The sequence below is a fragment of the Heliangelus exortis genome, chromosome 9 (assembly GCF_036169615.1).
Source record: "Heliangelus exortis chromosome 9, bHelExo1.hap1, whole genome shotgun sequence".
Classification (NCBI taxonomy): Eukaryota; Metazoa; Chordata; class Aves; order Apodiformes; family Trochilidae; genus Heliangelus; species Heliangelus exortis.
In genome coordinates this window covers 19,433,945-19,461,419 of record NC_092430.1, presented here as the reverse complement: position 1 = coordinate 19,461,419, position 27,475 = coordinate 19,433,945, and the positions used below count along the sequence as shown (strand labels likewise).

Genomic DNA, 27,475 nt, shown 5'->3' with positions numbered 1-27,475 from the left:
ATGGACCATTAATTTGCTGCCAGGGGGCTTGACCCTAGACTTTAACATGCATTTAACTAGAGGTCTACAGCAGAGATATTGCAGTGCAACTGTACAAATGCACTTTTACAGGAATAGTATTAGTGCCAGTTGAACTGTGACAAAACTCCCCTGGGCTCCCACTGTGTCCAGGGCTTGCTTGCATGCACCAACTTATGGTTAAAAACTGCTGGGTGGAACATTTGGTTGTTTACAGAAGTACAAGGCAGTGCAATTTCTGTAAGTGTTTCACCAGAAATGAAGCAAGATGGGTGGAAAACAGAGAGCTAGACAAAGTTACTGAATTATCATTTCTCTCAAGCTTCTAGTTGAGCACAGGACTGACAATCTCCACTCCTGATGCTCCTCGTGCTTCAGGCACACAGCATCTGCTGGGCTGGGTCCAGATCAAGTTGACATTACTTGGCACCCTGCTCACCCTTCAGCACAGCCACATACCTGCCACTTAGTGCTCAGAAATGTCCCTTCCCAGCTACACTGCCAGGGAAGGGTGCAGGAGGGCTAACAGGCCAAATTTCTGCACAATGTCAGTCAATTTAGCTCCCAATTTGCTCAGTAGAGCCCTGCCCATTTCAAAAGAGGTCAGCTGCACCCCTTGGTCAGGAAGCTGGTCTTGCTAACTGGGATGTGTCCAGCAGCAGTTTTATGTTCTTGCTAATTTCAGTGCAGATTTTAAATTGCCTTTAATTAGAGCTTTGAAAGATCCCACTGTTTCTCAGCAATTAGCTTCTGTACTGGATTTATTTGGACTGAACAGTAGCTCTCCTCACTAGAGATGTGGCAAGCTTAGGAAACTGCATTTTTTACTCTGCTTCTAATTCTTAAGCCTACTGCTGATGTGTAAAGGCTGGGGGGGATATATTCTATCTGGTACACTTAAGCCCATCCATTCTGCACCCCTCATGGATGGGTTTATCTGTCCTGAAACCAAAATCAGCCTCTGCCAACATACAGTTAATTAGCTCAGAGGGAAGCTGCATGGTTTTGACAAGTGCTGGAAGTTTCAGAGGAGAGAGAGACAGAGAGAGAGAGAGATGGGAAGCATCCCACTGCTGGTGGCAGACCTACCAGCTCTCAGCACTTCAGACTGACTCGCAGCTATTAGCAGATCTTCCTGTGGAAGAGGACATTTCCTACCCCTCACCAGGTCTCCAGCCCACTCCCACTCTTCTCCTGTCCATTCTTTAGTGTCCCCCAGCTCTGTCATCCTTACTAAATTCTCCCTGTGCCACATCTTATTCTCTTTCCCCATCTATCCTCAGGCTAAGATGCTGCATCTCACATAATAAACTGCTTTACCCCCACCTCTCCATTCCTCTGCCCTCCAGGGTTCCTGCCCCTCTGCACCGCACCGCACCGCCCCCCCCCCCCCCCCCAGCTCTGGAGCTGTTTCCATGTGCTGATCCAAGGATTAGTGTGCTTCCACCACCTCAAAACAAGCCTGCAGCCAAGTTATTAAAGCCATTTAACACCACTTGTCTCACTAGTACAGAAGTTACGCTACTTAAAATAATTGCATTTCTCACTAGCTACAGATAAAGCAAACCCTTTTTACTCATTAAGATATGGCCTTATGTACATTACAAGATAATAACAGCCCCATAAGTGAAATAGCAGATACAGGACCAAAAGCAAAGTCGTAAGTGTTCTAAGAAACCTGCAGATTAATCATTTTATATCTCCATAGGAGCATTCACCAAAGCTTTTCCATCACTGCACTCTCTTAAAGCCACAGGACACATCCCTTCCCAGTTAGAGCTCTGCCTTGCCTACAGAAGGCAAATGCAGGGAAGGATGGTGCTCTCTTGCCTTCAAACACAAGTTGAAGAAAAAGGTGAAAACAGAACCTGGAAATTTTTATTCCTCATTTTCTGTTTCACTCAGTAAAAAAAAAAAACAGTCCCTTGTTCTGTTAATCCATCACAGCAATTATAAAATTGATGCTTCTAGCAAAGTGTTTTTTCTTCAAAGCACACATCCACTCATGATCTCATGGGCTCAAACTGTACTCCTGGTATTTTCGGAACTGATTGCAACCTCCTGATCCATATAAATAAGCAACAACTTCAGGAAAACAAGAGCACAGGTGCTGCTAGAACAGCAATCACTCCTCAGGATCTGAGCCTGCACTTACACAGCCTGAGACAAAAAACCCCATTCCCTCCTCTGGCAGTTCAGGTGCTGATTTTCCTCAATTTGGGGATTAAATAGGTGTCACACAGCAGTTAGCTGACCCTCTGCATCCCTACCAAGTGCTGTGAGTGCTGAAGCACCAGCACAGCTTTGCCTTAATTGCATAAGTACACAGCTTGTGCAAACTCCCTTCTGGCCCACACTCAAGGATTTAAAGAAGTCTTTAGCGTAGCCACTGCCTCAAGTGCATTTGTCTCCTATGCATACACACAAGGTGCATAAAGCCTCCAGATCTCATCCTTACTCCTGCAGCACAACTCATGACTTCTGTTTTATGCTGGCGAATCAGAAAGTCCCACTCACTAATGTCAGAGGGGTCAGAGAAAGCAAGGCAAAAAGTCTGAGCAGAAAAGCTCTAGCAGAATCCACCATAAAGGGTCAGGCAAGTTTAAACCATCCCCTTTTTGTCCTTACAACCACACTCTCAACCCAGAGGCAGCAAATTTTATCAGGGCACCAGAAAGCCACGGGTGTTTTGGAGCACTGCTCCTAGCCAAGTGCCCAGCATCTGCGGGAGGGACCATCACATCACACAAGCCAGCAGCCATTCCAGATAGGACATTTTTGTAAGCACCTGAGACAAGTACCCAGCTACAGACATAAGTCAATCCAATCGTCTCCAGCTTCCACAGGCAAACCCATCATGTGAGACAAACATGTCACTTATTTTCACAATAGTTAATGGCCATGGACCTGGAAGCCCAAGCATCAATTCGTGCCAAGGAATACAGTGGTCAGTAACAGATTCAGCCTGCAAATAACTAGAGAAATGCTGACATGTGCAATGGACCAAGGACAGCAAGACAACTCATTTATTTCTCAATTATTTGTAATCTCTCCAAAACCAGCAAAATTGGCTCCTTCAGAGTTACACTTAATGAGTTATTGTTGCGGTCAAGCCCAAAACTCCTTCAGGGATATGTCACTAGATCTGCTGTCAGGTACCACAGGCAGCTGCTCCCATCCCATAATGCTCATTAGAGTACAAACACTTTTTCACCCAGAGGACATGGCTTCAGAGTTTGAGCATCAAGCTGAAACCAACCAGGTGATCAGGTTAAGCAATTAGCATCCTAAAAGACCCTCCAAACAGTCCTGGATATACAAAGTATGTTGTAAGGAACGGTTGTTTGCTTGGGGGAGGTAGTCAGGAAGGAGAAAGATAGCAAGTCCTTCACCCCTAATCATCAGCATTAAAGACTGGAACTCTGTTGTAGGATGGTGGCCAAACTTTCACTTCCTCAAGAGACTGGCTGAAATCCAGCCCTCAAAAATGCTGTCAGTAGCATGTTGTTAAGTATCCTGAAGATGATATTGGAGAATTACAGACTATCATTCATTACTGCCATCAGTGCTACAGGACAAGTGTCAGCATAACACAGCCAGAGCCCTGTGCTCTGATGCCAGCAGGAGATACCAGCCCCAGAAAAGCAGATTAGGCAGGCTCATGAGGAGCCCCAGGTGGGGCCAGGATCACCCTCAAGGGCTACCAGGGACAAGCACCCCAAAAGCTCAAAACTCTATCATTTTACACCTTCTCCAAATTTGCTTTTTCTTTCTCCACCTTTACCTGAAACCTGTGGCTGTGCCTCACAGCCTGTGCCTTAATAGCCAGGTTTACATCCCCAACCACCACCAAGCAGGTAACCACCAGTATTTTTCCCCTTTACAGCTCTGCACCTAAAGCTTTATTTGTCATGTGTTATTTTCCCAGTTTCAATTGATTCAGTGCCCTCATCACACTTCTGGCTGCACCCCCAGCACTGCCTCTTGGTAGCCACAAAAGCATTTAGACTTTGTCTCATGTCACTAACCCACCCTCTCATCTGTCACAGACAGCACCAATCAGCCTCCCTCAGGCAAGGTCTTATTACTAAGAGTGGAATTTTCCAAATATTGACTCATTTTAGCTAAATATTATCCTGTTATTACTACCTATGCTGCTGCCTCTGTTCCACCTTCTTCTGCAATACTTCAAAAGCAACTTGGCTGCATCAAAGAAATGTCAGAGCAGGAGAACCAGGTCCTGTTTAGTGCAGTCCAGCAGCTAAACTAAAACTGAGACCCTCCAAGTGCTCTTGTCAAATCCTGATAGGTATAAATCAATACATTCATTTCTGCACAGCTCTTCCCTGACAAGATGCCTACCCAGGGAGGAAAGCACATTCAGCCATGCTGAACCTTAATGCAGATTACAGCAAACACACAGAAAAGTGTCACTCTGCAATATAAATACTCCCGAAGGCTGCAACAGAGCAAAAAGATACTTTAAGAAACAATGCACAAACAAAAAGGAAATTAATCAGACTATTAGGCACAATACCTCAGAGGCACAAATAGTATCTTTCCACTTGCTTGCAACCATCTTCCCTCATTTCAAAAAGCTCCCAGCTTTTTTGTCCAACACCTCAAAAAAGCAGTTTTCTTCAAAACACCTCAGCAAGAAGCTTTACAAAGCTGCCCCCCCAAGAAACAAACCCCCCCTGCTGCTAAGTGAGCTATTTATCTGCTCTTAATCTAGCCTTGATCACAAGCACCTGGAACCCACAAACCCAGCACATCTTAAGCTGATTCCTCTCAATTGACATGGTTTCATTAACTTTAACAGATCCCTGTAACAATATCAGCTGAGGACCTAAGAACTGTTTTCTTGATTTGTTTGTGAGCCCAGTCTGTGCTTGGAAATAACATAATAGAAAAAAAAAAGGTTATTTTTCCTACTCAGCCTGAAGTCAGGGCAGTAGCAGAAGTTAACTTACTTGCAAGCAGAAGGTTTTGCCTTGTGATACATTGATTGTTCTTCTGAAATTCAGATTAGAGGTTTGGCATCCCTTATATAGCAAAAAGTTCAAGGAACAGTGAGCAGGAGGCAGAAGATGTTTGGAATATTGCTGTGGGGCTCATGGTCCTAAGGAAAGTGTCTCAGTGATGTCTTTGTGCTCCCGACCACTGGGTCCCTTGGGCTCTGCCTCCCGGAGTAAAGGGTGAGTCAGGGCTGGAGAGTAAATTGCTCAAACTGGCTCGGGAATATCTTTATCTCATACCTCCACTCACAGGTGAAAATATACATTAGTAGTAGTAGTAGTTAATAATAAAAAAACACTAGCAATAGATGTTCCATGGTTGTGCTCTTGCTAGTAGTAGCACGCTGTGCATGAAATTATATCTCACTCTTCAAATAGACACAGGGTAAAGAAAAACATTTTTTTTTCACACTTTGTTGCTCCTTCTGGCAATGCTAGGGTATATAACATTAGGATATGCCGTGTCAAAAATATTTTGATGATACCATACTCTGAATATCAGTGCTTCCTGGTTCCCTTCACATGACATAACCAAAGCCTGAGTTCCTAACCACCTGGGCATGTCTGAGACTGCCACAGGTGCTTCTGTGAGTTGTATGTTCTATCAGGGATATTAGTAGGCTTCAAGGTGCAGATGTGATGGTTGAAAAATAAGAAAGGCATGGTCATTAACATTTACCCAACCAGTTACCCTTTCTTACATACAGAAAAGTGCTGGTATATGAATGCAATACCCATATGATACTTATATTTGCTCTCTGCCAGAAAATTACATGGTATGTCTTCACTCTCACACACCTTATCTCTGAGAGGCCACAAAGAAGCAGCTCCTATTTAATTTCTTTTTTGTTTCAGGTCTTTTATGTCTTGGTTTTGTTTCTGCAAATAGTGATGTGTTTGACAGAGGACCAAGCTATTACAGACCAGGACTTAGGCTATTATAAATTGTGGATTTTCCAGAAACACCCACTGCAAGGCTTTCATTAACACTGACATGCATTGTAAACTGGTACTTAAGGCTTCATCTGAATAATAATCCAAAAGCAGGTGACTTAAAGGCAAGAGTCATCCACACCCCTACAGAAGATCTGCCAAGGCTATGCTGAATCTGTCAACAACTTGTTTTCATATTTACCATATTCCCTACTCTCTTTCATGCAAATATTGTGTTTATTTAGTCAACTCCCACCATACTTCTTTTACCTTCAATTGTACAGGCCTTGCCAGAGATTGCCTGTATGCTACAGTCAGTGCTTTCACTTGCTTGTATAAGCTGCAGTTTCTCCAAGCATTGCAATATTAATAGACCTGTACATAAATGTCTCTTGAATGTAGAAGAATGTGATTTAGAAAGACTACTGCTTTTCACTTGTCTAATATAGCTGCTGCATTATGTGCTCTTACGTTTGGGTTATTTGGCCTCAGGATTTCCAGTTATGTTCTATATTTTCTTTCAGTCCAAAGCTTGAAAGTCAAGATGAGTTAATACCTAAACCTACTTTTACTGTTGAGCCTGCAATAGCCTAACATTACCTCCAAGTGGGATATGATTCCTTCTGGTGATCTTGCCTCAGACAGCTGATAAATTTCTCTGTTGCTGGCAGCTATGAAACAGTCAGGTGCCTGAGAGGAGCATTCACAGCATCCACCACTTTGGGCTAGGATATTGTTTTTAGTTTCTAGATCTAGATAAAAATTTCCTTCCCTTCTGGGAAGGAAAAGAGTGTAAAGGTACAACACCACCACAAGTGGTTAGGTGATCATTCCGCCTAACATGATATGTCTTTTAACACTACTTTTGTGGGATTTTCATTTTCTTAGACTGATCTGGAAGAGAAGGGCTAATCTTACGTGATGCCAGCCACATATTCTCAGACAAGAAAATGTAGAAATGGTTTATTTTAGATCTATCCAACAACCAGATCACACAGGTTGCCTTTAGATGAAAGAATTTAAAGCCAGTTCCTCAAGGCACAACATTTAACCCAAGAACCTCAAGTGAATACTTGACTTTATAGCCACTAATAATCTTTCTAATTATTTGTTAACAAAAAAAAAAAAAAAAAAAAAAAAAAAAGACAACTGTTTTCTGAACTAAGACTTACTGAAGATGTAACAGCTTGGCATTTGAGCATCAGTGACTTTGTTTCACTGAATTTTCCCATCCTTTCTCTTAACTAGAAGTTAGCTCCCATCACACAGCTCCAGGGCCAGCCCTGTATCATGAAGGGACAGCAGGCAGCATATGGTGAAAAAGGCAGCAGAACATTCACATGGCCTCTGACTGCAGGTGTAGGTGGCTCAGAGGGGAAACTTGTTGGAGTAAACCCCTCTGCATATCACAATAATAATAATACATCATGGGTTGCCCCCAGGGCAGGCAGACAGCTGAGCCTAAAAACCAGCCTAAAATCATTTGCAAGTTTTGTCCCTTCACTCTCCATAACCTGACTAGCTCTAAAGAGAATTAAATTTGTTTCCAGACTGCCTTAAAAAAACCTTCAACCAGCTACGACCTCAAATCTTTCTGCTCCAGATAGGGCTGAGAGAAGATTGCTCCTTAGGACTCCAGCACTTGTTAATTCTCTTAAAGAGATTACTCAAAGCTCCTAAACAAATATCAGAATAGGTTTAGGATTAAGTGTGGGTGCTAATGACCTTGCTGACAAAATCAGCAAGATCTAACCTCACATATGGGAGAGGGAAGCCTTGGATGTAATTTTGCCTCAGTAGGTACAATCAGAGTAAGTTATCAGACTGCTCTGCTTGTTCCCCTATCTCTAATATTCTTGCAATGTTCCTTGAGAACCAATACAATAAAATGTCAGACCTGCCAGATCTTTATGGAAAAAAACAATATACTGACAAAGTCATTGGGGCTACGCACAACTCCTTTATAATGCCTATTGCTTTTTCTATTTCTCAGATTTGAGCTGCCTGGTTCATTGCAGTGTCAGCACCAGGCTGGTTGGCACAGCATCCTGCATCCTGTGTTAATCAAAGTGTCATTTGGAAGAGCCTTTAGCTTTGTGCATTTGGCAGGGTGCTCTGGTGCAGAGTTTCGGGTACCCTGGCATTCCCAGGGGTCTCCCATGGGCCCATTCCCTCCACCAGCAGCCTCTCAGTGATTTCCCCAGCGATTTCTGCAGCTAATAGCTGGAGTTATGTCCTGCATCTCCCTGGGCAGTTTCCTTTGTGTGTCACTTGAGTTTCAGAAATAATTAACCCTGCAATGACAAAGGTTGGGTTTGATCACCTTACAGATGTTTTCTTAAGCACCAGGAGTGGCTCAGGGAGGTTTGTGATCAGGGGGTTTGTCACTGTGTTGTGGCCAGGAACAAAACATGGAAATTTTATCTGTGAGAAGCACTTCATAAAAGAGAGATCATTAAGTCAAAACTGAATCACTTTCAACCTGCATGACTTCTGTTGTTCTGTTACTGTTCTTCTATAATCCCATCAGATTGCCTTGCAAAATCTGTGGTGTCTGTAATGGAAACAATTTCAAATCCGATAAGAACTCACAGACTATTTAAAAACAAAACAAAACAAAAAAACATTGGAGGATAAAGCTCATCATGACTGAAGCACTTACATCTACCTTCCAATCTCTTTGCCCAGATTTTAGTGTAACTTATTCTGTTGATGATCCTAAATTTCCAGTACTGTGCTTACATCTAACCAAATATCACTCATGGAAACATTAAATTCTGCAACAAGCTGGAACTTGTGGCTTCAAAACTCTTGTCAGCTTTGCTTCTCAAATGTCAGCATGCAACAGTGGGGTTTCCTTTCTCCCCTAAAAAACCTGTTACTTGTGTTCACTGTTACCTTCCTGAGCACTGAGCATTTCTCTCTCACTGTTGTCCACTATGTCAGAAGTACTTATTTCCATTAATCTTCAAGTGTACCTGATACAGAAATATAACCTTTTTCAAAAGTTTATGCTGTTGTTTAGTTTTCCTTTGGTTTTAGATAATTTAATAATTTTTTATAAAGAATGTCAACACTTCCGTGCCTCACCTAGAAATAAAAAGTAATTATACTGTGACAAAACACTGAGAGCAGTGCTGCCTGTGCACAGCATCAGAACTGACCAGGAAACTGTGCTACACACTCTTGAATTGTGGTGAAAAGGAAGAGCAGTCAGATTTTGCTGAGAGGGATGCCATTTGAACCCCCAGGCAGCATCCCCATCACACAGCCCCTGGTTCCTTTATGCCAGACGAGACCCAGTGGGCTCATTTCTGCAGAGGAAAGGCCAGGCAGGGTGGATCTGATCCTCTCTGATCCCAGCTGGGCTGCCAGGGATAAAAGTGTCTGTAAAGACCCCAGGCTGTGGCTGAAAGTGCATCTCTGGGTGAGGCAGCTGAAAGTTGCTTTGTACTTGGTAGTGCTGGCTCCCTTCCCTCCACAGCTGCCTCCTTTGCTCCCTTCAGGGAGCTGGATTTCTGTGAGCTAATTTAAGGAGAAAAGCCTTTTTAATCTGGTATCTTACAGCCTCAAAGTACGGGTGTTTATTATTTTGAATAAAATATGAATATTAAGCTCTTCAGGCAAGGACTTTGTCTTCCTACATCTCTTCAAAGCACTCAGTGCTGCTGATGCTACAGGTGGAAATACAACAAATAATATAATAAAGATAGGAACTCAGAGATCTGTTTCATTAAGAATGGGCTCACAAAGTGTATCAGTATGTTCTAACAGAAAGGCTCTGGTATTATGAGGGCTCCCCCAGAAGTCAGTGCTGAGCCTTGCTCTGGTAGAGTTTGAGGTCAAGCACCTGGTTTGCTTTTGGTTTACCCTTAATTCAAAAGGTTCTTGTTTTGCTTCCACCAGTAAAAAAGGGTCACTCTGCCGAAGGAACAAAAATAAAATTTAGCATACATTTGACAAGTACAAGAATGGATCCCCTAACCAGCTGGAGGCAAACAGGTAAAGAGAATTTAAGAAAGAAAAATTTCTGTGGAAAAGAATATATTATTAAGTGAAAAAGTAATTTAACAGAATAGTACTGTTCTCATACCACTGGGCAAATTTAATAGCAACTCTGCAAATCTAATAAGACCTCTGCAAAGTAAGAGATGTTCAGTCTGAAGTGCACTCTTTTGAGGCTGAAACCAATGTCTATTAAGTACAACAGAAATTCTTCCTCAGTTTCAATACAATCCGGATCAGGCCTCCATTGGATTTGGATTGTCAGTGGCTGTTATTGTCCCTGCAGCACATTCCACTAAAACTCACCACAGCAATTTAAGTAACATCTAATTTTCACAACAATAAAACCAATTTCTCAATACAGGCTGCTCTTGAACACTGAATGCAGGGAGCACTGCTGTGTTTGTGCCAAAGCAGTTTCCTGAACTAAACAAAACCCAAATTGCCCCAGAAAAATCACAAGTGGGTGGGAGGCAAACACCAGACCTTCTTAAATGAGATGTAATCAATAGGCAGACCCTGAATCTGATTCTGAGACCCATCCTCTGAGGGTTCCATGAACAGTCACCAGGTGACACACTGCCCATCTTGCAGTGATTGTGCCATTATGTTGCCGGCCATTGTATTTCTCATTTCATTGTACTTCAGCTACTTCTTTATTGCCCACATCAGCTGGAAATGATCAACTTCATTACCCACAGCTCCTAAGGGTCCATGCTATGATCCATGTGGTATTCAGCAGGCTTCAAGGTACATGGAAAAGTCTGGCCATGCAGTGGTATTTCATACAATGCAGCTGCTGTGCACGCAGCTATCTTGGTCTATCAATTTTGCAGGTCCCAGCAATGTCTCCCAGTTGAGTATTCCATTAACTTTTTCACCCCTTATTTCTTAAGAAGCCCAGAAGTAATCTTAATCCCCCTTATCTTGCTATACTATTACCTCGCTGCGTTCTTGGTGGCTTCACACAGAGATTTGGTGGAATTATGTTTTTACACTTCGCCCTAAATTGGCTTGGAGGAAGACAGTGCAAAGAGGTCTTTCCTTGAGCAAGCTAAAACTAGAAATAGAAAAGAAAGTCTGTAGTTTATTCCTGCATTTAGTTTTGATCAGATTAGATGAGGGTTTGTTTTACTGCAGTTTGAGAGAAGGGTACAGTGCTCTTTTGAGGTGGGAGATTGGTTCCTATTAGATCCTTCCCTTAGATGAGTCCCATGAAGGAGCCCAGGATGATCCACACACCCTTCTCTTGTGGAACCAGCAGTTAACCCAAATCTTTCAACTCTGGAGAGAGTCCCATCATTATCATGTCCATGGTGTCCTTTCCCCTGATAAACAGAGGGTGTCTGTAATGGAAAAAGTAGGAAGAAGATTGCTTAAATACTACTGGCCAGGACAAAAGTAAAAATAATATTAAAAAATCCACTTAGGATTTTGTACCATGGGATTGAAGTAATTTTATTTGTAATAGCTTGCTGCAGTAATAAATTCAATTCAGAAGTTTTCAAGTTTGAAGCAAACATCTCAGTCTATTGTTTTAGAAAGTGCAGTCCAAAAGCTATTGATCTATTTATACAGATAAACTCCCAACAGAGTTATCAGAATCAATGCGAACACTCAGAAAAGGGTTAAATATAAATAAAAAACAAGTAGGTGAAGAGCCATGAAATAGAAATGTTCATTTTAAAACTAATTGAAATGCTGACAGAAAATGCCAGACAAATAGGAAAGGGGAAGATCAGGAAGTGACCTCAGGTTGCTGGGCACAAGATTAAAACAAAACAAAACAAAACACTTTCACAGCAAACATAAGTAAATTGTGGAGCTTCTTGGCAGAAGACCCAGTGAAGGTGACAATGGGAGACAAGTTGGGACAGAGGTTAGAGCAGCTCTGATACCTTCCAAGCCAGATATCCCTGATCCCAGGATGGAGCATGAGGTCTCACATGGGGCTGATCCCAGCACCCACTGTGGCTTGGTGCAGGTCCTTCTGGAACTGCTGTTCCCCAGATCTCTCCTAAGCACCCATCCATGGGTGCCCAGTGCCAAATGATGTCAGCCTGGGATCTCGCCCAGCACTGCTGCTCCTTAAGTATCTTTCAGGAGGGAGAAGCAGAAGGCAGGTCATGGACTGATGTAATTCAGCTCCACTGAAATAAAAATTGACATCAGGATGCAGCTAAAGGGCTGCTGAACTCAGTGCTGGAGGGAGGGGAACACCACTGTTTCATGTGTGGTCTGAAGCACACTGAGGGGAAGAGAGGTTAAAGGTTTAAAAAGCATTTTGATAAAAAACCCAAGGTATTGTCAAAAAGCTAACCAGAAGCCAAGATGTAGCCATATCTGCTCTTATTTAACCTTCAGCATGAGATCAGGTCTCAGCCTTTCTATTTTTGGTAACAGCTGATGAAGGCAATGTAACAAGGTATTAATAAACATCTGCCCAGCTCTTAGATTAATATAGGGAAGAATTAATGGAGGTCTTAGCATGATCATATTTTCTAATTATGGCAGGTGACTTTATTTATAGAAATAATAGGGAGAATGGAAATTGTCACTGACACCGTGTCAATATACGTAATGAAATCCAATCATTTAATTGCATTACATTTGGCTAAGAAGTCATGTCAATAAAATCCCCCCCTTGCACAGAGCGGTTCAGTGCTTGATATGTACTTCATGTTAGAAAGCTATTAGGATTAATATTTTTTCAATGAATTATTGGGAACATAAGTCATCTCTGACAAACCTATTCCTGTGCCTCTGATTCTGAGTAGGACAGGGGTGGGGGGCAAAGCTTTCCACCAGAAGAAGCGACAAGGCCCTTGTGTAGCTGTCTGCTTTTCAGAGAATCACCTCATAGGGAGGTTTGGGTTGGAAAGAATGTTAAAGATCATTTAGTTCTAGCCCCCCTGCCATGGGCAGGGACACTACATCACTACATCAGTTTGCTCCAAACCCCATCCAACTGGGCCTTAAACAGTTCCAGGGATGGAGCATCCACAGCTCCCCGGGGGAACCTGTTCCAGGGTCTCACTGCCCTCACAGAAAAGAATTTCTTCCAAACATCTAACCTAAATCTCCCTCTTTCAGCTTAAACCTGCTACCCCTCATCCCATCACTCCATGACCTTGTCAAAAGTCCCTCTCAAGCCTTCCTGCAGCCCTTTCAGCCCTTAGAGCCTTCTCTTCTCCGGGCTGAACAACACCTAATGTCTCAGCCTGTCTTCACAGGAGAGCTGCTCCAGTGCTCTGATCATCTCCATGGCTTCCTCTGGACTTGCTCCAAGAGCTCATTTTTTGATGCTCATTTCTGGACACCTCTTGCTTCCAGACCCCAAAGCATACAAAATAATAAAATCACCCACAGGCTGAAGCCTGGGCTGTATTTTGGTTTTCACCAGCCATGGCTAAGCTGGCACAAGCATCCACTTCATGCAGAGCCCTCCTCTCTACAGCAATAAAGTGTCACCAGTGCTTCTGTGGGAACAGTATCAGACTACACCACTGAGATAAATAAAGCACCGTTTAAAACCTTGATAAGTTTATGTCTCCTAAGAGAGTGGGAAAGGCCCATAAAACTCCTGTTAAAGGAGATATGGCTTGTTCCAATCCTTTTCAGCTTGTTAGGTAAGCCCTGAAGCCAGTTCTTACTGGGCAGTGCTGGCATTGGTGTTAGAGAGCTGCTGGGGTTTAAGCAGGCTTTGGACTGATTCTGGCTGGTTCTCAAGGTTTGAAAACTCATTCCATAACGTTCAGTTCAGGTAGGCAGCTAGGCAAGTTTGGATCTTTTCTCCCAAAGCAGGGGAAACCAAAATAAAGCCACAATTATAGTGATAGATGGTCTGTTACACACTGAGCATCACTAGCAATTTTGTTTCTGATAGGCTGAAAGAAATCTGAACTGATGCTGAAGAGCTGACAAAGTCCTCTAGTTCTCTCCTCTTCTTCCAAAAATGTGTTTCCTAATCCATTCTGACCTCCCCAAGCCATCAGTCTGAGTTAATGAAAACAGATCAAGGAAATGTTGCTATTTCTATTAATTATAGAGGCAGGCTTGTGCAATAAACAGAATTCATATCCCTACAGCGCTGCCTAAGTACCTATAATTCACCTGCTGTGCTCACAACTGCAGCACCTTCTTCACATTGTTTTACAAATTAGCAAACCTGAAATCAGCAGCTGTGTACAGTGTGATGACATTTAACTTAACTACGGGAGATCTGCTCTGCTGAAATCCACAGGTGGTCTTCCAGGACTGCTTTTCACTGTGATTGTGTTACAGTTCCCAAATTAGGTCCTGCCAGATCAGCTCCATGTTTTCCACAGAAGTGCAAATACAGATGCTTAGGAAATACTGTCAGAAATATTGCAGTTGCTGGTACTCATCCAAGCACAACCAAGCTAACACCTGGGGTGATGCCCTTTCAGAGATGAGCAGAAAGGGGGTCAGGGCTCTCTTAGAGCCAACCTGAATTTCCAGGTCTGCTGGGTTTTATTTACTGCAGGGTAGATGGAATAAGAACCTACACATGCATATCTTTGCTTGGTGGCCAATACTCAATATTTGCACACCCCACAGGTGTGCAAGGAATTAATTTTGTGCATCAAAGCCTGCAAAAACAGAACTGGGTGTGCTGTCTCCTAGTCAGTCCTTCCTCTCCCACCATCATAATGCCAGTGTTGGTGTCCTGTGGTAGGACTCACAGCAGCAATGAGCATCTTCTGTCACCCTATAGTTACTTGCATGTCAGACCAAGGTTGGGACCTACAAGCCCCAAAAGGAGCTGGCTGCTAAAAGCACTTTTGCTCCAGCAGTGGTGAAGGAAGAGAGAACTTACAAGGTGGTGGTAGAAGAAAAGCAGGTAGAATGTAGAGGAAAAGCAAAATTCCTGAGGTCATAAAGGGAAGCTGAAAAGGTGAACAGTGATGCTCATCCTTATTCCACACCAGCTTTCTACTTTCCAGATTAAATAAACTTTGCTTTTCTCTGCACCCAAGTGATAGGAAGCCAAGTGCATTTTATAGCAAGACTCCCACCCCCAGCTCAGAACTTTGCACCAGCAAACTGGTCTGACTGGGGAGCACTCTGACAGCTGAAATACTCTGGTAGAAACATTTTCCAAGAGCTGTAAGGCACCAATAGCAATATATTCTGAAAGCAAATAACTCCCCAGGGATAAAGAAAAAAGAAAAGGCATTCCTTTGGGCTGTAGTGCAGGAGGTTGATTTTCCATGTACGTACATATCCACTGCTAGCACTGCTGCTGGTGTTACATTGTAAGCATCTGACTCAGACATTTGAGTGGAATGGTGATAAAATGCTTGACTTTAAATGAATATTGGACTCGAAAGGGAAATACAAACAGTGTGAAGAAATAGAAGAGCTGCTATTGGACAAAATGTTCCACAACATTTTTTAAATCTTTACAGATATTAAAAAAAAAAAAAAAATCTCTCTTTTGGCTTGCATGAAGGTCAAAATCCAGGTTTTAAGCACTTTTTCAGCAGGGATTTTATTTCTATACCAAACCTCCCACCAGTTTACAGAGAGTATTTTTAAATTACATCCAACATTAGTCCAGCTGTTAGGATCCCCCAAGGGACCACAGCAAACAGAAGAAATGTTTTTGCTCTGGCACTGCCAGGGTCTGTGGCACTGAACTGTCCCTTCTCCTGCTTCTGCATTCAGCTCCTGACTTTGCTGATGTAAATAAGAGAATCAAGTGCCCACTCTCCTCTGAAGTACATATCAAAGAGCACTGAAATGATAGACTACTTTAGGCTTGTTCGTTAGATTTAAAAGGAGGGAGAAAAAAATGAGCTGAGGAATGGATGACAGTATTTGCAGTATAAGGAAGAGGAGCTGGTGGGGGTGGAAGTTGGTCCATATTACAGAAGCCTCTGGTAATATTTTCTGTAATTTAATTACTGCTATCAAGTTAATATGGGAGAAAAGCCCTCTGGACACATTTGGAAGAAGACTACCAGCTTTTATTTACCTACTGCACCAGTAGGATCTTGAGAATATCTACATGTGAGAAACATTTTTCATTAAATTCACCTTAGCAGCCTCCTCAGCTGCAAGCTCTGCTGTAAAGCACCTTTGTAATGAGATCCACACCCGTGGAAGATGTAAGTGGCCATCAAGATTTCAAGGTCAATGTGAAATACAGCTTTCCTGCATTTTTAGTTTAAGGTAATTCACATGATTGCTGGGGCTCAGAGACTCTTAGGATGAACTCTGCCTCTGCAGGAAGAGCATTCATGAAAGCATTAAAAAAGGTGAGAATTAAAAAAAGAAAAAAAAAAAAAAAAAAAAGGTGATTGTTAAACTGCACCAAAAAGTAGAGAATACATAACCCACGTGTCCTGATTTTCAACATCTATTTCCCTTTTTTGTGAATGGCAGTATCAAATTATGAAGACCAGGTAAAAAAAGCTGAGACAAGGTGAGAAGGTGCAGGCTGTGTCTGGTGGTAATTATTTGGATAAATCCCATCTGCATGGCACTCAAGGGTAGGGGCAAGTCCTTGCTTTCTGGGCAAGTCTCTAGTGTGTCATCAATGCATGTTTTAGTAGCCAGAATCTGCTTTTAATCACCCATGTGACACTTGGTGTGTTAGGACACTGAATTTTGCCTTGATCTTGATAGTTCCTGTCATTCAGCAACTGCTGGGTGACAGCTGGCTGGCACCAGCAGCACATCCCTGCCCAGAGCAAAGCTGGCAGAGTACAGAGATGATCAATCTCAGTGAGGTGCCAAGGGGCTCTCCAGCTTGGGAGTGTCCCCAAGACAGAGATGGGACATTTGTCTGGCTGCCATGCCTTGATGATGAGTAGTTCTGTGCCTATAGCAGATGTACCACTTCCTGCTTTGTCAAGTCTTTTCTATTTTAAATGCCTCATCCCCAAAGCACCAGCCCTTGTGCACGTGAAAGGGGTTGGTGCATAGACCTGACTGAGAAAACTGGGAGCTTTTTCTCTGGTGAAGGGTCCAACACATGGCACTTGCACATCCACACAGCTGGACACATGGCATGTCCTGGACACCACCACTGTGTAAGGAGTTGTGGGAGATGGTTAGGAAGCTGCCCACCCAGTAAGATGTCTATGCACAGCCTTGCAGATCCCCCCAGGAGTGGGTAGAGAGGTGGGGAGCAGAATGCCTGCTGAAATAGCGGGATTGGCAGAGTCTGAGGATCTGAGTTAGGAATTCCCCTGGATCTGCTGCCTGCCCTGGTCATCAAAAGCCAGACTGGTGGTGAACTCCCCTCTGCAGAAGAAGCTGGAAGCTGTTCAGTGCCTGACCCCTCACTGGCTTGGTTAGAAAGGCAATTCTTCCAGGCTACTTTGCACTTGAACTTCTGTACCGAGGTGGGTATCTTCCAGGAGCTACCAGGAAACAACTCACAAACAGCCCAGCAACCAAAATCTATTCCCACATCCTGACAACTCAACGTGTTGTCAATGCACAGTTTTGCTGCCACCAGTTCCTTAAAGGAGTTTTGTCCTGCACTGTTGGAAAGGAAAACATTGGCTGTGCCCTGGGGGAAATGAAGCGTGGAAGTCCTGCTGGCACTGACAGAAGTTCTGCTTCTAATTTGGGTCCATTCTTCTGGATCTTAACCTATCGTATTGGCTCATTAGCTCAAATGATAAATCAGGATTCCAAACTGAAAGCAGCAAAATATTACTCAGGCTGGTGGTGTCTGCAAAAATACGGTGAGAAGTGAAAAGAAAGTGAAAAGAAAGTGAAATTATAGGGCAAAATACTGTTGTTATGTTGACTGAGGGAAATGCTAGCACAGAACCTAGATTTTTTTTCTTTATATTTAATCCATATTGAATTCTGTACAGCTCCTCCTTCCTATTGTTGTTGTTGTTTGTGTTTAGCAGCCAAGTGAAATAGCACACAAGGCAAGAAATCTAGGAGAGTAATAATGTGATGCATAGTGTTAACTTGCTGGTTTTGGCAATATCCATTTATCTTGGTTAAATAAAAGCTTAGCCCAAGTACTAAGCCAAGTAATCATGATTAGGGAGAGAAAAAGACATTCACCTCCTTGGAAACTCAATACTTTTCAACAGTAATAGCACTGCAGTGACATTGTTCGAAGCTGGACGCTTGCTGTAATTAATATATATTATTGCCATGTGAGGAATGGAAGTATCTATGCCTGCTCCTACCATTGTTCTCATTTCTAATCCAGTTACGTGACCAAAATACACTGGGGTTTTGTTCCATGGACATGGCCCCTCATTGCTTGCAGTGCTCTGCTGGCCTCAGAGATCTCCAGAGATTTTGTTCTCTTCATTGGTTCAAGACTGCATAGAGGGCATGTGTACACTATTGCCTCTAAAAAGACTTTGCTTTTGTTCTTCCTCATTTTTCCTGACTCTCAGGAAAAAATGGCTTTATGCTAAAAAGTATACTTCAAGAACACATCTCTAAAGAGATTCAGGGCTCTCAAGCTGCTGGTTTTCTAAGGAGGCCAAATCTCCATCTGTACCATCCAGTCTATCATGCACTAAACTCATCCACAAAGCAGGTGATTTAGGGCTCACACTGATTTTTAACCTAGTAGGCTGGTGCAGCTTTGTCTCAGCAGTCATTTGACTCATTGACTCCACCAGATTTCCCATTCCTTGCTTCTTCAGATTTCATTATCACCTTTCTGCAACACCCACCCATTCCTACTCTCTCACATAATGCTACCCTTTATGCTCTGTTCCCTGTCTTTCTAATACTCTGCCTTAATGTAACACAGATAATTTCTAGCTCTTGTTCCTCCAATCTTGCACTCTGATATTTAAATCTCAACTAGCTGTCCCTTGCATATGCCAGCAGATTTAAGCCAGCAGCAGTCATTGACAGCCAGGGAAACTCAACAAGTTTTACACCAGTCCCCAGAGCAAGAAGCCAGCCTGCTTACTGGGGAGTCCAACCATTAAGAGCTATAGTGGATGGTTTAATGGTTAGGGGTTGCAGGGTAGGTGGCTGGAGTCGATGATCTTAGAGATCTTATCCAGCCCTGGTGATTCTATGATTACCCAAACTCTACCAAGTCCTGTGCTAAATCATGTCCTTAAGCATCACATCTACATGTCCTTTAAACACCTCGAGGGATGGTGATTCAACCACCACCCTGGGCAACCTGTCCCAGCATTTTTTCCAGCACACTTTTGGTGAAGAAGAGCCTGTGCAAATCACCTCCTTGCTCTGTCCCTCAGCTTCACACCTCAGTCTCACTTTTTCAGCATTAAGAGACATCTCCAGGTAATGGTCTTTAGTAAGATGTGACATGTGAAACCTCAGCAGTGGTCTGGTTTTCCCACTGACTGCCCTCTTGTTAGTGCAGTCAGCTGGGCACTCCTGAAAATTAACAAGCAGACTAAATGCAGGCTGCCTAACTGCCACAGAAATTAAAGTAAAACAACAGCTAAAACTGAGGAGGGGAGGGAGGAAAGGGGAGCAGAGTAGGCAGACCAAAGGCAAAATGAGTTGTATTTATTTTTTAATCCCATCTCTTTTAGTGGCTATGATGAGCGCTGTAACTAAAGGCATCTTAGCGGAATTAGAATTCCAATATGTCCTCAGCAGATTGGAGCTGTTTCCATTCACCAGCAGCATGTCCCAGCAGTAATTGCCTGCTTGCTTATCCACGCAGCTCTTTACAGCTAATCCAAATGTAGACTCAAAAATAAATAGTGCCAGAGCATTCACTTCCCGCTGGGCAGTAGTTTTAGCTGGCTTCTGCCTTTGCTTTGTTCCAGTTGGTGCTCTCCATGGCACAGGGACTGACTCAAAGGAGATAAAGGATGATTGACCAGCTCAAGGAATTAGGTAGGAGAAAAAAACCCTCCTGTCATATCTCTCCTGCCTGTTTGTGCTTTTCCTCTGGGTGCTGCTCTGTGTCTGTTTATCTTTCTCTGCTCTCACCTCTTTCCCCAGCCACATTGCCCGTGTGATTTTCTTCTTCTCAGTGGCTTTTCTTAGGGTCGCTGGTGCCCTCCCCATCCTCAGCAGCATATCTGTCTTCTCCTCCCTGTGCTCCCATCCCCAAGCACACCAACAGGGTTTTAGCACTGCTTTCCTGAAATGAAACACTCTTCAGGGGTATTTAAAAGCTGTGTTCCTCTCAGATCAGCTCTTCTTTGGAGGGGTGTAAAGCTGAGACACCACTGCACAAAGCGGGAGCTGGAGAGGATGTCCCCATGGATGGGACTTGGTGCTTCCCCAAATTCTTTGCAATTACAGAGAAGTGAGCTTAGATTTATAGGAGATCATCTGATGAGGCAGTGCAGCACTTCCACTGCCTTCACTCTCACCCCCAGGATCCCTCCTCATCAGTGTAATGCTACCTGTTCTTTGGCAGAGCAGATCTCCCTAAAAACTCTCTTGGCTCAGTTGATTAGGGGTGTCTTGCAAGGGTTGACCCAACACATGCCACTGCTGCACCCCCTCCCAAAGCCAGCCCGTTTTACAGGCAGATTGTGCCCTTCTCTGACACCACAGAGCAGCTGAGATGATGAATATAGTGCTCGTCCAATGTGTCACTTGCTACGTAAATTCAAATTCAGCACAGAAAGCTAAAAATGCTTGCAAAGTCCTGACAGGCAAAGAGGACAATTATCCTCAGCTGTTCCTCACAAATGCCAATCCCTGGTGACTGCAACGTGCCAAGAGAGGCATTGCCACGTGCTTGGATTGCAAACCACACCAAAACATGAGGGTGGCAGTGAGGGCTGGCTCTTCACTACATGCTCTGCTACCTGGATGTAGCCTGAAAATATTATCTGCCAGGTACAGTGATGGGACTAGCACATCCCATGTGCATCTGGGGAAGCTGAGGTGTCAGGCCTCTCCAAGATTAAGGTTAACAAAGTTTGGACTCTTTTGCTCATTATGATAAACTGTAGTTCTTGCCTTTCTAGCCGGTCTGGAGACACTAATTTCTTTAAAATTTGCTGGTTTGATCAGCTAAATCAGAATAATTAAGACTGACACAGCACAGACACGATGAATAAAGATCATTCATTCCAGGAAGAGACATAGGAAAGAAAAAAAGGAAAAGAAAACCCCCAAATTCAAGGTCATCTGCCAGCTGGATTAGCCAGTTAGTACAGAGAGAGCTTCTGAGGTGCTCCAACCAGAACAGCTATTTATGTGTCTCTGCCCTGCACTGTGCCCATTAGCTTGCTGTACAGAGAAGTCCAGTCACGAGGCAAAAATACAACATTTGATATTGCTGTTGTTGCTTCACAATTTAGTGTTGCTGCTGCCAGAGCGTTAAATGTTCCGTAACTGGTGACTGCCTTCTGCTAATGCAGAGACATTTCTAAGTTATCTCAGTGCTGCTCTCAGTCCATGCTTGCTCTCTGTCCATTATGACCAGTGGGATTAGGGCAAGCAGATCCTGTGCTCCATGGAGACTTGCAAAAAAAAACAGGTATTTTGAGTACACAAGGAGCACTGCCCTCTGAATTGTGTCAGGACAGAACTGCCAGGTAGGCGTTCACCTGGTTGCTGGTTTGCATCCTCAGTGCCAGGGTGTGAAACCTCCCTGGGTACACGTGTGTTGGGGATGTTCATGTCACACCATGGCCACAACCACAGCAGGTCTTGCTCGTGTACCCCAGGACTAGAAGGAAACACTTCAGGACTCTTGGGGAACAGCCTCTGGGTTCAAATGAATCGTCTGGCTGAGAGATGTCAGGATGAAGCATCAAGAATGCTTGGCAGCATGGAGAAAGAGGGATGTGAGTATTCAGATAAAGCTTGAAAGGTCAGTGATTACATCTTTAGGTGAATGTGCAGCTTTTATGGGTTTTTGATGGCTCAGGGTGTCTTTTATGAGGCAAAATTAATGCAAGTGCTTCTCTTTTTACAGTAGCCACATTGTCCAGGAAATGAAATGCAATAAGGGGAGCAAAGCTCATTAGTTTGCTGCCATAAATATTTCTCCAAGGTTTCAAAAACCCTACAACTAACATAAACATAGACAGAGGTAATTACAAATAAACACACATATAAAACCCAGCTTTCTACCTAAAAACGTGGTCCAAAATATCCCTTTTTGGCTGTTCACAGATGTGGTGACCTACAGATAAGGAACCTTTTCTGTAAATGGTGACATAAACTGAAGCCTGAAGAAAGAAAGCAACCAGCCTATTGTGAAAGTGGGGACAACAGAGCATGGAATATAGTTACCACGGTATCAGCTAAAGATTTTTGAGATTCACCCTCAGAATTACATCTTTTTTTGGAACATTTTGTAACAAAAGCTGCCCCAGCATGCTTTCTTCACACTGCAGTCCACCTCTAGGTTGTTGTTGAGTGAACTTGTTGACACTCTGAGGCAAAGTAGTTATAATCTTATCAAAACTATCTCAAATCTTCAACTTGTGGTAGCTGAAAAAGGGGAAAACTTGTCAGGTTTCCTAGTGAGGTCCATAAAATTCATCACAAGATAACTTTCAAGAGAAGGATGGTAATGGGGGGAGGTGGAAGGAGTGGATCAGCACCCAATGTGTCAGCATCATGGACCCTTAGAGCTGGGCACATGGTGTACGTAGGAGTCTGTACACTTTTTACTCAAAGTTTATCTCTTAAATATTGTGCATTTAGTCAGAATAGACTCAAACACCAAGAATAAAGCATGTTTTGTGAAAACCAAGGCATGGCTTCCTTGCCTGTCTCTGTGGCAACTGTGCTCAGAGATGGCTGTGTTGATGCTACACTGGCTAAACAATGAAGGAGACAGCAATGTTCAGGCAAAATCAAGCAGAAAGCCCAGGATCCAACCCAGTCTCCTAACTCTGAGAACACACAGCAGAAGCCACATCAAGTACAGCAGTTTGCTCATAATCTGCCCTATAGGAATATTCCCTACAGACTCCTGATAAACAAAAAGCAGCTTGAAGCACCTCTTCTAAACTGTTTTTTTAACAAGTACTACCATGAGTTTAGGTGCTCCGTCTGTTCAAGCAACAGCACAATCCAGTTTTACTCTGCATGCCAGGCTGGCAGCCTGCAGTAATGAGTTTCACAGGCTGATTACTTGTTGCATGAAAAAAATAAATACATTGCCAGTAGCTGACTCAGAGAGGCAATGGGCAAACAAAAGTGCTGCTTTTCTTATCAGAAAAGAGAGAGGGGACAGGGAAAGAACAGAATTCACAGTCCTGCCTCGGGATTAACTCAAGGGAGGAGAAAGGCATGGAAATTTGGTGGCTGACCTGGTGGAACAGGACATGAACATGCAGGTTGCAGCTGTTCTAAGTTACAAGTCCTCCAAAAGCCTTCAAAGGAGGGTCTTGAGAGTTTGTGTTGTTATTGTTCTGCAAAAGCAGCTTTGCAGCTAACATCCTCCTAAAGGAAACCTGGACTTCAGTTGTGTACATCTGACTTCTGCTGTGGTGTCACCAGTGTAATAATTTTACACAAAATTAGGTGTGTAATTGTGTTACAGTTTGCTTGGATTGCCCAGCAACGAAGCAAGCAGGATTACTGCTGTCACATATGGACTGCTCTAGGGCACTGGCACTATATGGGAGTCTGAGATCACTCTGACTTTTGGGGGAAGAAAGACACCCTTTTTCCTCCTCGAGCACCCCCTTAGTGGGCCAGACCCCTCTCATGTAGTGGTGCTCCAGCAATTTGACTTGGAGTTGTGAACCTGCCTCCCAGCCCAGGCAGCTGTCCCTGTTGACTCAGATAGGCAGCAGAAGCTTCTGATTACCTCTAATGTGTGCCCAATTTTTGTTTATTTAAGAACAAACTCTCTAATAGCATTCATGACCATCTCCTGATGAGTTCTGGGACAACTGAAGCTGTGGCAGCACAGCCAGCCAGGCTTTCCTGCACCTGTGACACCCTAAAGGGTGCAGTAGCAAATATATATATATATGTGTGTATTTTATTTTCCAGCATTAAGAGGATCAGGCTGGGACAGGTCTCAAACAAATAATAAATGTATCCTCAAAGCTACCTGCTCTGAACCCTCCCCCCCTTGCTCAATGCAGGAACATGGGCTCAGTCAGCACAGACTTGGCAGCCAGTGCTGAGGCATCTCAGGTAGTGTAGGTGCAGTCTTGCACTCCAGAATAAGGATTAGACCCAAGGCACTGTGACCCAGATTTCTTGCCATGATCACTGTAAAAACACTACTTAGTCAGTGGCTATACTGATTAGATACTGGTAGATGCTATTTCACCATCTAAACTATAGTTATTTCAGGGAGCAAGTGCCTCTTTCTGTTGCTTAATCCCCATCACTTAACTGCAGTGGTTGTAGGGAAAGAAAAAAAAAATATTTTTTGGCTCTCAGAGCTGCAATGATGACCGCAGAGTCAGGGAAGAAGCTAGGGGAAAATCCCTTCTTCTTCCCTTCTTTTGGGCCACATTCTTGTTCAATCTGCTGTGCATGAATGCAGCCCAAACCCTTTGTCACCATCTGTTATTTCAAGCAAGGTCCCTGCTAGCAAGCTCCAGTCCCAAGCCAGCATCTCTAAGTATTGCAGCAGCAGGATCCCAGCATGGAGGTGGTCACAGGGTCACCAGTTTGGCCAGTTTGAGTTTGGCCTGGGTCTGTGCCATGGTGAGGCTCTGGGATGACTCCAGATGGAGAGCCTGGTCCCTTGGCACCCACCAACCTGTCTGTGTGTGGATGGGTTTTGGCTCCTGTTCATGTCAGAATTCCCCTGCAGCCACCTATTTCAGATTTAAGTATTCTCTCAGGTTCACCACTATGCAAATATTGAAATTATCCCTTTGCATGGTTGTAGTGAATTACAGATTTTTTCAGATGAGAAGCACTGAGGAATTAATTTGCCTACTCTGTTGACAGCATCAGCATTCAGGTTTATTTTTTAGTGAGCAAAAGAATGGCCCCCAGTGTATGGAAATCTTTGGCATTAAAGTATTTGCTATCAGGAATATTTCTGTTTCTTCTTCAGCCTTACTCTGAATGCAGTAAAAGCACAAAGTGCTCTGCCATGAAATAATGTGAAATACATCCCTCACCAAGAAGGCCCCAGTTCTCAGAGACTGAGACTTTGGTTGAGCCTCACTAAAACCAGGAGCAGTTTAGGAGGAGCTGTGAGGGGAGCTGCAGCCCCACTGGCAGGTCCTGTACAGCCTGTGCTTTCAGCTCAGCAGTAAAGTTACCATCTGGAAAGGTGATTGGCCACATTCAGTTGATGTAGGGCAACCAAAATCTGCTCTGAGTAACATAGAAACAGGGACTGTACCTTGAATCAGGGCAAGAGAGCAGCAACACATCTCAAGATCCTTTAAATTCTCTTCCTCATTCTATAAAGTCTAATTAAAGCACAGGGTTCAAATTCAGTCCTTAAAATGAAACCTCTCAGACTTTCCCCCTCTTTAGAAGAACCTGAGAGAAGGTAGCAGGCCTCATACTCTGCTGTGAAACAAAGAAGCCCCTAGGCAGGAATCTAATTGGTCTGGCCAAATGGCTTTGGGACAGTTGTTTCTCTATGGGAAAATGACATTTTTGTCACATCTGTTGCATTTCCCCAAAATGCTGCATATACATTCCATACTTGTGCCTCATTCAGACACCTTCCTCGAGGGCCTCATTGCACTGAGACCTGCCATACAACCAATAATCTGTAGCAAACTTGGGTGTGTTTAAAAAATAGACATCTTCTACCCCCAAAATACTGCCAGAAGGATATTGGATGCATCTATTAGCTTTTTTTTAAACTATGGGTGATTTAGGATCCCATTTTACCAGTGGGGCTGATGAGATTTATCTTTCGTTCCCTCAGATCTGTCATCCCCATTATTTTACATCTTTCCTTGGGTTAACAAATGATCCTCCTTCAGACCAGCCTGGGCACAGCCACAAGGGATTTGGCACACTGCATATAATGTGGCCTGCTGCGTTGGATGGGCAGTGACAAAAATTATCCCTCTTCCCCCAGGTCCTTCCAACGTTCCTCTGCAGCGAGCCAAGACGACACTGGGCAACCCTTTAAAATGTTTATTTGGACCAGTGGCCGGAACTCTACAGATTACAAACAGGATGAGAAAAGGTAAATGGCAGCTATGCTGATTGTCACTTATGGCTTTGAATCTTTAGGAGTGTGGCCTGTAGCTTCTCTTCAGTGGTGGCACTGGAAAAGTAGGAGAAACCTTGGGTCTCATCCCCCACCCTAGACACTCCTCTACCTCCCACAGAACCAACCGATGAGCACCCGGGTCAATATGCCAAGCCAAAACAGAGCTGAGGGACAATGCCAGAGCCATGGCCAAAGTCTTCCTTGTCCCCAGATCATCATCAGCATGCTGTGACCACCTCTGAGGTCACTGCACATTTAAAAGCACACTGATCCCCAGCCACAGGTTTGCAGCCCCAGCTCCAACTCCTATGAAGCCTTTGCAGGCTTCAACCCCAACCCCTGCTTCCTGCCATCAGCTACCACCACTCCCACATCCCCTCCAGACAATACACACATGGTACCTCCTCTCCCTCAGCCAAATCATTGCCCTTTTATACATCTGGATGGTGCATCCAGCTGGCAGAGATGTCTTCTGTTTGTGTGTATGAGTGTGTGTGAGGATGAGCACGTGCTCCATACACTGCACAGGATGAGAGCTGGAAAGTGAGCTGACTGCTGGTATCCACAAGCTCACTAGTGGTGTTGGTGGAGGGAATAGGCATAAAGGAGACACAGGCATAAATGAGTTACTGAGTCTCCCACAGGAACAGGGAATTACACAGAAGAGAAGGGAAGGGAAGGAGAGATTTTAAGTCCACAGACAAAGGCAACACTCAGTTGGGATGAAAGAAGTCAAATATCACTGATGAAAGAAGAACTGTCAGTAATGCTCAGACTCATCCTTCCAAAATCTCACTCCTTTTTAGTGAGATTTGCTGGACAACTTGTCTTCTCACACCAGACACACTTCCCTTTCTTTTCTTTCCCTCCCTTGCCTCTTCTCCTTCACTTCCCCTTGCAGTAACTATTAAATGTAATCATAAAAAATCAGATGCTGGTGAAACAAAAACTGAGGTTAACGTATCCACAGTGCCAATTAGCAAAACAAGCTCTTCAGTTATTCTAATGAGAAATTACTGCTGGCATCTGCTCAGGGCTTCAGGCAGCAGGGATGCCCTCAGGGCACTGAGTTTCTTTGGAAAATTTGTCCATTTGCTCAACTCTTCTGCAAAGCCTGCCTAGGTGTTCAGCTCTATGGATAATCCAATCTCAAGCAGATATTTTGAAGCTACAAGGGCCAGCTTTGCAGCAGGTTTCCATGGACTTTCTGTTAGAGCTTGTTATCTAACTGCCTCTTGTACTTCTGCAAGTTTCCTCTTTAATTGCATTTTCCCCAGGCTAATTGTTCTCCTTCCTTAAGACATTGTCATGGGCAGGATGGTCCAAGGTTAGACACTTGTAGGAGATATCTGCCCACACATTGGGCTGGCTGGAAGCTCTGAGCTCCTGATTAGCTTGGCTTTCAGCTCACACC

At 43.7% G+C, this 27,475-nt stretch overlaps 1 protein-coding gene across 11 annotated transcripts in view; it reads left to right on the top strand.

Annotated features, from left to right (window-relative positions):
- Positions 1-27,475, top strand: part of LOC139799991 (calcium-activated potassium channel subunit beta-2) — a 132,139-nt gene that overhangs the window by 89,678 nt on the left and 14,986 nt on the right. For 6 of the 11 annotated variants that reach the window (XM_071752626.1, XM_071752624.1, XM_071752627.1 and 3 more), the window contains one exon: positions 25,924-26,034. The exons of 2 other annotated variants lie outside the window; for them this stretch is intronic. In XM_071752626.1, the coding sequence (XP_071608727.1) occupies positions 25,924-26,034 (111 nt within the window). Of the gene's footprint in view, positions 1-19,750; positions 19,821-25,923; positions 26,035-27,475 lie in introns of those variants that run through there. 3 more of the 11 variants (XM_071752629.1, XM_071752628.1, XM_071752630.1) reach the window with 2 other exon arrangements.